Source organism: Lolium rigidum, chromosome 6 (assembly GCF_022539505.1).
Source record: "Lolium rigidum isolate FL_2022 chromosome 6, APGP_CSIRO_Lrig_0.1, whole genome shotgun sequence".
NCBI lineage: Eukaryota > Viridiplantae > Streptophyta > Magnoliopsida > Poales > Poaceae > Lolium > Lolium rigidum.
In genome coordinates, this window is record NC_061513.1 from 1,482,462 (window position 1) to 1,495,810 (window position 13,349).

General features: G+C 47.6%; 1 protein-coding gene across 3 annotated transcripts; it reads left to right on the forward strand.

Annotated features, from left to right (window-relative positions):
* The first annotated feature begins 5,638 nt into the window (after positions 1–5,638).
* On the forward strand, positions 5,639–7,795 carry LOC124661426 (BTB/POZ and MATH domain-containing protein 1-like). 3 transcript variants are annotated; one of them, XR_006990191.1, is made up of 4 exons: positions 5,854–5,905; positions 6,179–6,252; positions 6,332–7,600; positions 7,637–7,795. XR_006990191.1 is itself a non-coding variant. In XM_047199282.1 (3 exons), exon 3 carries the CDS (start codon positions 6,340–6,342, stop codon positions 7,510–7,512), a length of 1,173 nt encoding a protein of 390 aa, XP_047055238.1. In that variant the 5' UTR covers positions 5,639–5,905; positions 6,179–6,244; positions 6,332–6,339; the 3' UTR covers positions 7,513–7,795. The 3 variants fall into 3 exon arrangements, 2 of the variants coding, with proteins under 2 accessions (XP_047055238.1, XP_047055237.1); XM_047199282.1 differs by having other exon boundaries at positions 5,639–5,905; positions 6,179–6,244; positions 6,332–7,795; XM_047199281.1 differs by having other exon boundaries at positions 6,332–7,795.
* The last annotated feature ends 5,554 nt before the right edge of the window (positions 7,796–13,349 follow it).

The window sequence follows — 13,349 nt, forward strand, 5'->3', positions numbered from 1 at the left end:
AATAATGCATAGTGATCGTTTGGCCCCGTGCGGTCACCACTAGTGGCTTTGCCCCTTGAGGCTTTGCCATTATTAGTGACCTTCTTGTTCTTATCTTGAGCGGGTTTCTCCTTCTTGTAGTTGTTCTTCTTGTGAAACTTGGGAACATATCCAAGTCCATACTTTTGATTGTTTGACCTTTGCTTACTCAAGAGGTCATCCAATCCCATCTTGTTCTTGGCGGTGGTGAACTTTGCAAGTTCCTTTGTTAACCTAACATTTTCCTCAAGAATAGATGCATGCTCACAAGAGGATTCATTAGGATGATAGTCAAGACCATATTTAGTCACCAAGGATTCAAGATATGCATTGGTCTCAACATGCAAAGATAGTTCCTCTTGTAAACGAACATGTTCCTCAACAAGCTTAGCATGCTCATTAGTAAAAGATGTAGGGGAACTAGCATGCTTTTCAACAACAATGGGATCCTTCATTGATTCAAGTGCTTTCATGTAGGTTTCTTGGAGTAGGTCATGGTTCTCTCCAAGTTTCTTGAGCTCATCCTTTACAAGCTTGTTAGCTCTTTCAAGGTGGTCAAGATCCCTAGTGAGAGAAGCATGAGCAACTTCAAGTTCCTCCTTTGAGGTATGGAGCACTTGAGTCAAAGATTGAGCCCTATCAATAGTTTCTAGATCCTTAACTTTATCAAGTTCATAGGTTTCAATTTGTTGCTTAAGGCCTTGAGATATGCACCTTTCGGTTTTTAGCTCTTGTCTTAGGAGATTGAATCTCCGTTCCTTTTCATCCAATTGATATTCTAATTCCTCAATGGACTCATCCTTTTCTTTGAGAGAGTCCATCAAGAAATCAAACTTGACAAGAGCTTTACCACGAAGGGTGCATCTAACATTGTAAAGTTCCTTAAGCACACTTAGTTCATCTTGATTTTCATTTTTATCATCAAGAACACTAGATAGGGAAGGTGGGGGTTCCATTACCTTGGTTTCCCTTGCCATAAGACAAGAGCCAACGATTGAAGAGGAGGAAGAGTCATCGGAGTCATCCTCTTGAGTGATTCTTGCCATGAAGGAGGAACCAACATCATTCTCCGTGGAGTAGTCCTTGGAGTAGTCATATGTGAAGAGTGACCCGGGCTTGGAGTAAGCCAAACCGGCCACCCCGGCCTCCTTCTCCTCATCTTCTTCTTCATCATCGGACATGTACTCGGCTCCAACAAAAGCTCTTCCCTTGTTCTTCTTGAATCGATCGTTGATTGGGTTTGGCTTCAATCTTGGCTTGACCCCTTTGATGAATCTTGTCTTGTCTACCCTTTTCTCATAAGGGCACTCATTTGCAAAGTGGCTATCTTCATCACAATTGTAGCAAGTTCTCTTCTTCTTCCTGTCATTGAGAAGCATAGGCAACTTTCCCTTGTACTTCTTGGCAAAGAAGGCAAAGTCGGTGACGATGTCACTAGTTGAAGTCATCTCCTCATCTTCTTCAATTTCATATTCTTCTTCTCCTCCATGGTCAGCTCTAGCCTTGAGGGCAAGGTTGTGTGACGCTTCATGATTGTGTGAGGCTTCATCAACACGGTTCATTGCCTTGAGCCTCTTTCCGGCTTTGGCCATGTTTTCATTGGCGGCCACATAGGAGACTAGATCATCGGAGTTGAGATCGGCACTCTTGGTCATGATTTGCAAGTTGAGTCCAAGGTTGGTGTCTTCTTGTTTGACGGCAATCATAGCAATGACCTTGGATTTTATGAAGGCTTCGTTCATCTCGAATCCGTCATTGTACTTCTCAGCACCAAGACCCTTGACCCTTACTTTCGGAGCACCAAGCCTAGCATAGGCATCGAATACGGATTCTCCATCTCGAATCATGAACTGGTAGGCCTCTTGCTTTGCGGTCTCATAGAGAGATGATTGGATCAAATCGGTTCCCTCTTGGAGTACTACGATCCGATCCCACAACTCTTTAGCGGAGACAATGTCATCAACTTGATCTAGAAGCTTGCGGTTGATGCCACTTCTAATCTTGTCACGTGCGGATGCATTGAGTTGACGGTTGTAGAACTCGGTGGAGGTCAACCGAGTAGGATCTTGTGGCTCCCGATGTCCATGAACAATGAGCTCCCATAGCTCCACACTGCAGCTGCGAATATGAGATTCCATAGCAGATTTCCAATGAGGAAAGTGAGTTCCATCGTAATGGGGAACGGTCCCACTATGGTTTATATGAGGCATGGGTGAAGTGTTTCTGGGATAGTTATGGTCAACCTCATGGTAGGATTCTTTAGAAGCCGAAGCCCCACTAAGAGTTCCACCCGCGAGTTAGGTTCTTAAGCATGGCGAGTCATTTCGTCATTTGGTTTTGTAGCTCATCCTCCTTTTTCTTCTTCTCGGCATCATATGCCAAGAATCTAGATTTCATCTCTTTAACCGAAAGGTTAGAGTCGTCATCTAGACCCTCGAAGAGTTTATCCATCTCACTCTTAAGGCGGTGAAGCCCTTAATAAGAGTCCAGGCTCTGATACCAATTGAAAGTATAGAGATGGTAAACCTAGAGGGTGGGGGTGAATAGGTTTCTACAAATTTTAATTCTTTCTTTGCAATATTAGGCTTTGCGGAATATAAAGATGAGCCTAATGCAAACTAGGTGAAGCAACCTATATGAGGATACAACTAACTCAAGCACGAAGGCTCTCACGAGCGAGTTAAATCACAAGTAAGGAGTTCGGTTAGAGATAACCGATAGCACGCGGAGACGAGGATGTATTCCCGTGTTCCCTTGCTTTGCAACAAGGTACGTCACGTTTGGAGGAGTGGAGGTCCCACGAAGGATTCCCCGCGCCACGAAGGCTCACCCTATTCTCCGGAGCCTATCCCACGAAGGAATAGCTCACTCACTTGTGGTAGACTTTGAGGTAGCCTCCAAACCTTCACAATCTTGCCCGGAGCAAATCCACGGCCCGGATGCTTCCGGACTCCTCTTGCCCACCTAGGGTTTCCAAGGAACCCTAGGAAGCAAGCTTCTCAATGAATACAAGGGGAATGAGATTTGGCTTGGTAGAACGGTAGATCGGGTCCTCCTCTAGTGATTCCCGGAGGGATTTGAGTTTGGGTGGAGGAGGAGGGAGATCTGAGGCTTTTGGTGTTTCTAGCAATGGAGTAGGAGAGAGAGAGCTCAAGAACAGTTTATAGTATGTTGCCTAACCCTTCCAAGGTAGAAGAAGGGGTATTTATAGTGTTCTTCAAAATCTGGCCGTTGCCACTTGCCACCTCAAGGCATTCTTCCCGACAAACCCGGTCGGACCGGACCACGGACCGGACAGCCCGGTCGTGAGGCCGGTCGGACCGGACTCGGTGACCGGAGCACCTTTGCGTCGTCCTGGAGCTTGTCCGGTTGGTGCCCGGTTGCTGCCCGGTTTCCGAGCGGTCGACCGGACGGAGCGCCGGACCCGCCGGTCGGGAGCCCGGTCGACCGGGCCACAGACCGGACCTGCTGGTCCTCCTTTGCAGCCCGGTTTCCGACCGGTCGACCGGCCAGTACGCCGGACTGGCCGGTTGCTGGCCCGGTTGGACCGGGCAGGTGACCGGATTTCTCCTGTAACCCCTTTTTGATTGTTGTTGAAATGGGGGGGTCACCTTTAGCCTTCTTGTTCCATTGATACACCTTTATACCTCTTTGGCTAATACCTGGGAATCATCTAGTAGTCATGTATTAGTCCAAATACACTAGCACGGTGTCATTGTTACCAAAATAATGGATAAGGGTAAAATACCCTTACAGTTCGACACTCAAATAATTATCGAATGATACTATGGTGATCCCTGCACTTGGGGGTTAGGGTTATCAGACGCGGAGTGGCTAAGCAATAAGTGATCATCTATCTAGATCTCTGAATCATGATCTCTGGGCCGGACCTTCATTAGACAACAAGCATTATGCATAATATAGATAAAGTAGTACCAAAAGTGAGAGTTGTTCTTTGTTCTACGGAGCTTGAAAGTAGTACCAAAAGTGCGAGTTTTTTGGTGTCGGGTTATTATGTGAGACACTGTGCCAGACTACTCAACCCTCGCTAGGGAGCATGTCGGAGATACTATCACTTGTTGAGTGTGCAAATCTACCTTAGAAACACTAATCATTGCTATGTTTGAATGTTCTCGTGCCATACTGTTTAGGCAAGAGACATTCTGAATGTCAAATTACCAAAGATGGACCCAACAACATGGGCGACAGATATTTTGACCGAAACTTGATGGTTATCAGAAGAAAGAGCAAATGCGATAACAATGGTGTGGTCTATATGGTCTTCAAGAAATAGATGGACGCATGACGAGAGGGGATTTGACCTAGCGATTGTAGTAAAAGCAGTTTGCGAAACTGTTTCTTGTCAGGGATTCAACCAAAAGAGTGCATCTGTGCATTGTATATTCCAGGCATATGTGTGTTCCGTTTAACATGGGTGGTTCTATTATCATGCAAGAGAGTGTGGCTGGAAGTGGTGGAGCTGCGAGGGAAGGTATCGGTGTTTTCAGAGGCGCATGGTGCAAGGCGTACCCTGGCATCATCGACCGTTGACAATGAAAGCACAATACACAACTCCGTTGTGTTTGCTCAAGATCACAACCTCAGACAAATCATCATCGGGACAGACTGTTCTGAACTGGTGAGTCACCCCTCTCCTTAAAGAAATTATAGTAGGTTAAGTTTCCAAAGTGCACTTTTGATGGCATGTACATATGCTCCTATCATTGGGATTTTTTTTCTTAAATGTCAAAAATATTCCAAACAAAAATTTAACGCGTACATATTAGTGTGCGCACCCCAAGTCTCGCGAGAATCAACTTTTTTCGTGTCATGTGTAAAAAAATAAAGAAATGTCTCGTGAATAACTATTTTAAGCACTGAATTTTATCTTTTTTACATATGACACAATACAATTTGGTTTTTAGTGAAACAACTTTACAAGCATACGACCATATGTCCATCTATTTCTCGAAAATATAAGGCAATGACCATACACACAACAATGTTGTGTCAAATACTCAGCCACAAATTTATACTTTAGGCACCAAGAAAATAAACCTAACTAACAAATAGCTCGATAATTATGTAAAATGATCCTTTTGCAAGTTATATAATTGTGTTGAAAGTGATTTCTCCTTCCCTATGTCTCCATGCAACATTCACGTTAATGAGCACAGTTCTACGAGGTAATCTAATCATCTTTTTCTGATTAATGTTAGTGACATTATATACTCACTCTGTTCTAAAAATATGTTGCGTATAATTTTAGTGGGAGCCAAACTTTGTAAAGTTAGACAGATTATATAGTAAAAATATTTTTATCCATACAATATATTATATATATAATATGAAAATATATTTCACCGGTAATCTAGTAATATAAATTTAATATATTCTGTTCTATTGGTTAAGTTTTAAAAAATTTCATTTTCACGTAAAATTATACGACATATAAATTGGGATGAAGGAAGCACATGAAAAATGTAATTTTATCGTAGAGCGGAGAGAGTAAGAAATTTCCTCGTCACTTTCTCCCATCGAGCCCTAGCTAAAGTGACCCGCCGCCGCCGCCGCCGCCGCCGCCGCCTCGGCTCCCCGCCCCCGCTGCCTCCCGCCGGCGCCAACCGCAAGATCCTCGCCGCCTGGACCGTTTTCCACATCCTCCAGCCGGATTCCCCTGCACAGAGTTTCTCCGCAGCCTCCTGCCTGGAATCGTCTGCACCTAGCTCCTCCTCCTGCCCGAGCGCCTCCTCCCGCCTGACGAGCTTCTCCACCCTGAGCGCCTCCTGCAGCCCAAGCCCGACTTCCAGCCCGAGCACGACCTCCAACCAGGAGCTCCACCGAAACTCCCCAGCCCCCAGGCCCATCACCGACGCGCTCTCCCCAGGTGAGCTGCCGATCTCCCGTTTGGTGTTTATTTACTGCTATGTAGCCGACTGGTATATCCCACTGTGAGCTAGCTTAGCACTGATAGTGTTTTTGTACTGTATAAACAAAGCTAGGCCATGTGCCAATTTCATAGATATCCGCTATTCTCCAGATCTGTAGCGTTCCATAAACAAATGTCGATAAAATTTTGTTACTGAGGTCAATTATGATAGTGCAGGAAAAATGACATGCATTTCTATAGTCAGCCCGACCTAACTCTGCAAAATGCTAGGCTGCTGCACTCTGTTTCTGGGGAGAAGCGGCGCCCGCGAGTGGAGGTGGTCTCAAGCAGTAGGAGGTAACCAGGTTTGTCCCCTCAGCTCACCCATCTCAGCTCCATAACCTGGAATGTGAATGGTGACTGGATTTTGGATCTGACTCGCAGATTTCGTCATGTCGTCATTCGCCGGTGTATCTATGCTCATCGGCGATGAGGTGCACACCACGCCGGCTGTCAACACCTGCGGGGACAGCGGGTACCACCTGCTTGTGGTAAATGACTACTCGCGCACCTTACGAGAGATACCCAATGGCAAGGTAAATAGCTCTGGGGATTTCATGGTAGGAGGCCATAAATGGTGCATCTGTTACTGCCCTAACGGTGCGGACCCCAGTTGTGCGGACTTCATCTCTCTCTTTTTTGCCCGTTGCTGTGACGATGATGGCATTGAAGAGCCCGTGGAGGCCAAGGTCGAGTTTAGCTTCGTTGACCAGGTTGAGCATCAAAAGCAGATGCACATTCGTGCTAGTAAATCATACAGCTTCTCTAGCAAAAGTCCATCTTGGGGCTTCCCTCGATTTGTGAGAAGAGATATCCTTGAACGATCAGGTAATCTAAAGGGTGATTGTTTCACAATCCGGTGTGACATCATGGTTTGCAAGGATCTCAACACCAAGTATGCCGGTGGCACCGTGTCTGACATACATCAACATTTTGACTATCTCCTTCAAAATAAGGTGGGTACTGATGTGACATTTGAGGTCAGCGGCGAGACGTTCGCTGCACACCGGTGTGTGCTAGCAGCCCGATCTACGGTCTTCATGGCACAACTCTTTGGCCCCATGTCAGAGGGCACTACGTCTAGTGCCATACAGATCAAAGACATGCGAGCAAAAGTGTTTGCAGCTTTACTTCGGTTCATCTACACAGATTCATTCCCGGAGATTGACAAGAACAACTACCTGGAGGGAGACAAAGCAGAAGTTGTTGAACAAAGACAAGAGGAAGAAGTAGACTATGTAATGTGGGTGCAAGACTTGTTTGTAGCCGCAGACAGATATGATCTCCAACGGCTCAAGCTCTTATGTGAAGATCTCTTGTCTGAGCATATAGGTGTGAGCTCTGTGGCATCCACTCTTGCTCTAGCTGAGCAACACTACTGCTGCGGATTGAAGAATGCATGCTTGAAGTTTATCCAAGTCCAGTCTCCCATGTGTGTAGAAAAAATAATGGCCACTGATGATTGGGAGCATATAACTATGACCTATCCCTCTATTTTGAACGAGCTCATTTCCAAGCTTGTATCAAATCAGAAGGACAAGAAGAGGAATCACGAGAGGATGTAATGCAAGACCTGAAGTAACACCATTATGCATGTATGGGATGTAATCCTCTAGTTAGATGGTAGTCTGTGTGTCTCGCTTTTGTTTCATCATGTTGCTGAGCCAGAAAGAGCCAACATATGGGAAAATGTGGAGGCCTGTCATTTTAGGTGTAAGCACACTGATCTGTGCAAGTAACCTAGCTAGTCGTTTCTCCGTTGATTGTCTTATATATTGTACCTTCCTCTATCATGTAAACCCCTTTTCTAGTTGTTATCAAGAACTATGCTGATGGTTTCCTGTTTTATTGTAAAACTGCTATGAATCTTAAAAAATCTGCACAAGAGTGTAAGCTACCGAACTAGTTCTTTGGCTTGAGGTTTAGTTTAAACTGGTATTGTCAATGGTGCTTTGTTGTGGGTTTGTTTGATGATAATTTATTATATTAGCACTAATAAATGTGTTCTTAGACCATTTATAATCTCCAAAGGGTGTCATATAGATGTGCCTTTTCAGTTTTCACCAAATTAACTTGCATCATTTGAACTAGTAGGTGTCTATTTGAAACATACATCTTATCCAGTGTTATAGCTAATTTAGATCAGACATCACAAGTCAATTTAGAGTTAAGGCAGATTTAAACCAAATCCTAATCCACAGCCAAACAGGGACAACTGTTAATACACTAAGTACTGGTAGTGGTTCAGTTATTAACTAGTTGACCTCGAGCTAAATAGGTAAACATGGAAACATGATACATCTGACGGTGAAACTGGACTATTCTTGTACCAGATTGTTGGTACATGAGGCCAACTTCTGTTCCCCAAATCATGGAAAGAATTTTGATTATGGTAACAGAAACCTATTCTTGAAGGAATGCTGAACTCTCTTAATAATTAAATTTAAATTACAGTGTGATTCTTCATTTTATGCATTACACAAATATCAACTAACTTACACATTTTATTTAGTAGTAGATTAGTTTCGTTACGATTTTTTCACGAAAACGCAAAAGCCTTGCGTTTCGATGCATTGATAGATAAAGAAGGTTAGTATGTACAAGTCCAAAGAAGGACTACCCTACAACTCAACCCAAAAGACCTAATCTAGGGGAAAAGTTGGCGAAGGCCCCGGGCACCCGCGTCCGCCCATTGTCGCGCCTCATCCTTGCTGTCGCTAAGTAAGGAGGTCATCGAGGGATGGGCGTTGTTAAAGACCGAAGCTTTCAATCCACCACGCCGTGAGCATTGATTGATTAGTTTCGTTAGGATTTTATTAATGTGCACGTCCAATTAGATTTGTGAGCTTGTTAGTAACTGTTGTTCTACTCTGACCCTCTACACAATAGTAGCTAGAGCACAATAATAAACCTCTGCTTTTGACCCATGATCACGACTATCTAATACTGCTACTGTAACGGATGGACATACCGCTGCCTCTAAATAAGGTTAATTTGCAGTTACCATTGACACTGAAAGTTTGGGACTAAAGACATGTACTATTTAGCTGGAAGAATATTTATAGGAGTTAAGTGGGGAAAAGGAAAAGATACAGAAGTATTATATTAGAGGAAACAACATGGCCGATAGCGTATCTCTGTTATACTCCTTGTGATTACAAATCTGAATTCGATGCGTCAAACCAAATATCAACTTTATCGCATGGGCACTGAAAACTGAAGAGCTTGTAGTCATACACATTACTAATTAAATTGTTAGCTTCAAAGCAAAGTTCAAAACAATATGGTACGATTATTTAGGGCATGTTTGATTTGTAGGATAGGAAAAACTTAGAAATATGAAAAGTGTAGGATTGCAGTGTCATGTTCACTCCATTCTTATAGGAATTCATATGAACCATAATTTGTTTGATTCCATCAAAGGAAAAGCAAAAGATTCTGAAAAAAAGGTATGAGTGGATGTTTGATTTCCTATGAAATTTAGTGCAAAGGTCAATCCTACAAATCAAACACCTATCATAGGAAACTTTCCTGTAGGATGTAATCCTACAAATTTTCTATGCAAATTCTTTGAATCAAACAAGCCCTTAGAGTCCTACTGAAAATTGGGATTCTAAACCTCAAATGAGCCATGGGTTACTGAATATCGTGCATAGCTATTAGGAAGTAGGAAATCGAGATTTTGATTTGTTGTCAGCTATTTAATTCTGATGCATACACACATGGGGCGAACCTTTTGTTAAGAAGCACATCGCCAGAACTTGGGAAAATGATGCAAATATTAATATGCGGAGTGAACGAGAAAGCGGGATGTCATGCTCATTGCTCATATCCACATTAGAAAGTAAACGCATGGCAACCGTTTTTGTTTTACGGTGCACCAGTATAGCTTGCAGTCAGGGTAAGATTTCGATAAGGAGCACAACATAGGAAAATACTGAGAGGTGGAAGAATAAACAGGCCTTAAATATGTTAACTTGCCATGGCACAAGTGTATAGCTTGCAGTCAGGGTAAAATTTCGATAAGGAGCACAACATAAGAAAATACTGTGAGGTGGAAGAATAAACAGACCTCAATATGTTAACTCACCATGGCACTTGTGCAGGCCCTTCAATGTCTTCCTTTCCGACGAATAATCAATCAACATTTTTTTATCAGGAGAGAGATATATCACCGATATTGAAAACACCTTGCTGATTACGCTGACAGACCGGAAGAGAAAGACCGATACATTATCTGAACCTGCAAGGTGGCTGCTGATTTGTGTGCCCTTCTAGGATGATTGGTGGCAACGGCTAGATTTTTACCGGATGTAAGAGAGGGGGTCATGCCCATGAGATACATTAGACAATATTTTATTCTATTTTTGTGAGGATTAACACGAGGGCTTCAAAGGTGCTTCTAAGAGTATCTCCATCGTCGACCTTCAAATAAGCGCCGACAGCTGCGTTGGGAATATGCTATGGGATCACACCGGTAGTTGCTCCCTCTACTTGGGGAGGGCTGTCCCGCACCGGCGACTCCAAATCGTCTTTTCGAGATATGTTTTTAAATTATTTTTTAAAACCTAGAGCACTGGTGCTCATGTGCCAAAGGCACTTTCAGCTTTACACTCTTTTGATTTCCAAAATGAATAACAGTGCTCTGCTGTTTTCTTAAAAAAAGTGGTTGACGTGGCCGTGTGACCCCGAAGATAAGTGTTAGAGATATATTTGGTATACGTACGGTTAGGGATAGATTAGGTAGGGATAGATTTGTTTCTTGTCCTCTACTCCAAGTCGGTCCCTTGTACTCCTATATATACTCGCCCATGAGGCTCAATAATACATCCAACATATTCCGCATATCTCTCTCCCTCTCTATCGTTCTACATGGTATCAGAGCGGCACGCTCCTTGACCTAGCCGCCGCCCGCGCTTCCGCCCGCGCCGCCCCCGGGAGGTCAATCTCCATGGCCTACTCCGGGGGCCGCGCAACCCGTATGAGGGTTCGTCCGCCGATCTGTTGATCCGCTGCTCTCGAGTCTTTTTTTCCCAATCTGTAGATTGGTTTCCTTTTTGCTCCGCCGGTCGCTCGACCGGTGTTTTCTTTTTGGTTTTACCGATCATAGATCGGATTGAGTCGCCCACCACCGCCGTCATCACGCGCCTCTACTCCAACCTCGGCGTCGACTTTGCACCGGCTCTCCTCCATCATCCGCCCTACGCCGGCCACCGCGGTCGACTCGCTATCTGGCTGTAGCGCCTGCCTTGGTAGGCTTCCGCGGCCGGCTCGCCCGCGTCGTCTCCGCCTCGGCCGGTCCGGCCCAGCAGCCGGTTTGACCGGGACCGTGGCCGGCTTGTCCGGTCCAGCCGCCGGTCAGACCGGGACGCCGACCGGGCGGATGAACGGAGCCCCCTGGACATCGCCCTACGCCGGCTCGCCCGCGTCGTCTCCGCCTCGGCCGGTCCGGCCCAGCAGCCGGTTTGACCGGGACGGTGGCCGGCTTGTCCGGTCCGTCAGCCGGTCTGGCCGGGCAGCTGACCAGGCGGATGAGCGGATCCCCCTGGACGACCGGGACTGCGGCCGGCTGGTCCGGTCTAGCAGCCGGTCTGACCGGGCGGCCGACCGGGCGGATGAGCGGAGCCCCCTGGACGACCGGGACTGTGGCCGGCTGGTCCGGTGTAGAAGCCGGTTCAACCGGGACCAGGGCCGACCGGGCCGGTCGTAGAGCCGTTTGACCGGGCCTGGCACCGCCTCCATCGACTGTGCGGCAAGGCTGCACGCGATGCACATGGGACGCCGTTTGCGTCGCAGCCGGCCGCCTTCGCCTGCACGGTCTCCATCGCCGGTTCGTCTTCGCCGTCATCGCCCAGGACATCAACGACAACGTCGCCAACGACTCCGACCTGCGGCGCGTAGTCTACGCCATGGCACGTGTAGCGCCGCCGTCGGTCTAATCAACCGACCCCGCACACGTCTCCGCCAAGCACGTCCCCGAGCACGCGCATACCACCGATTGAGCATCGGGTTGCCGCTGCGTCGCCCCTTCGGGTCGCAGCGCCGCCGCCTTTGGTCCACGCTGCTAGCCAACGACGCGCCTTCCGAGGCACGTACGTCGCTGGTGGCGTCCCGCCGCTGCACCGACTCGCGCCCTGCAGCTACGCCGCCCCTCAGGTCGTGGCGTCGCCGCACGCGGTCGCCTTCGCCGTCCCCCGCGCGTCGATGTCCGAGGCCACCACAGCGCCGCCCCTTCGGCGCGGGCCGCCTCCATCCGCGCATGGTCTTCGTCATGCCGCTGGGTCTTCCTCGCCTACTTCGTGTACCGCCGCCGCGCCCCCACCCCAGGTCGCCGCTGGGCTAGCCAACCACTTCAGGTCGCGCTGAGCTCGCCGACCACCTCAATGCCCGTCTAGGCGTCCAGCATGACCACCCCTGGTCACCGCTGGGTTAGCCGCCTTCTACGTCTTCGTACACTACAGCTTCGCCGCCAGCGTCCTCGCCTCTTCCCCGACTACGTCACCTGCTACTCTACTCCGACACCCGTCGTCGAGACTCGCCTCTTCCCCGAATACACCACCTGCTCCTATTCTCCGACACCCGTCGTCGAGACCTCCTCTACTAGTCTACTCCGACATGGCACGCACTTTGTAATGTTCCCTACCCTCGCATGCCCGGTACTGGCAACACCGGAAGTGCCTTCGTCCCCAACACGTTCCCGAGTCTGGCAAACTCGCGCCGGACGTCTCGTCTTCATCGGCTTCGACAACGTCTTCTTCGGCATCGCCTCTACGACTGCCTCGACCGCGTCACCGACTTCTTCTATGTGTACTCGGTTCTGGCAAAACCGAAGTATGCCTTCGTCCCCGACGTGCGCCTGGTTCTGGCAAAACTATGGTTGCACTTCGTCCTCGACGGCTCCGACTGCATCGACTTCGGCATCGACCACCTCCACGACTGCCTCGACGCGTCTCCGTCACTCTCCTCTCGCACTACGCGCTTGCGGCTACATCGACACCGGCACCCGCCCATGACATCGACCACGGCAATACCTCGCGCGGCTTCCTCGACCAAGGTTGCAGCACCCACGCTCTCGGCTACCTCGACATCGGCAGAAAGGGCTACCACCTCGCCTGCGCCTCACCAGCTTCCTCTACAGTCCAAGCATCCGCGACGCAACTCCGTCCACAACGCTCCCGCTGTGACTGCGGGGGAGTGTTAGCCTTCTGGGATCCACTTCGATTTATCTCCAGTCTGACCGTCCGCGACGCTACTGTTGTTCACGTCACTACCGCTACGACTGCGGGGGAGTGTTAGAGATATATTTGGTATACGTACGGTTAGGGATAGATTAGGTAGGGATAGATTTATTTCTTGTCCTCTACTCCAAGTCGGTCCCTTATACTCCTATATATACTCGCCC

Coding starts and splice junctions, on each gene's coding strand:
- LOC124661426 (XM_047199282.1), top strand. CDS start 6,340: ATGTCGTCATTCGCCGGTGTATCTATGCTCATCGGCGATGAGGTGCAC.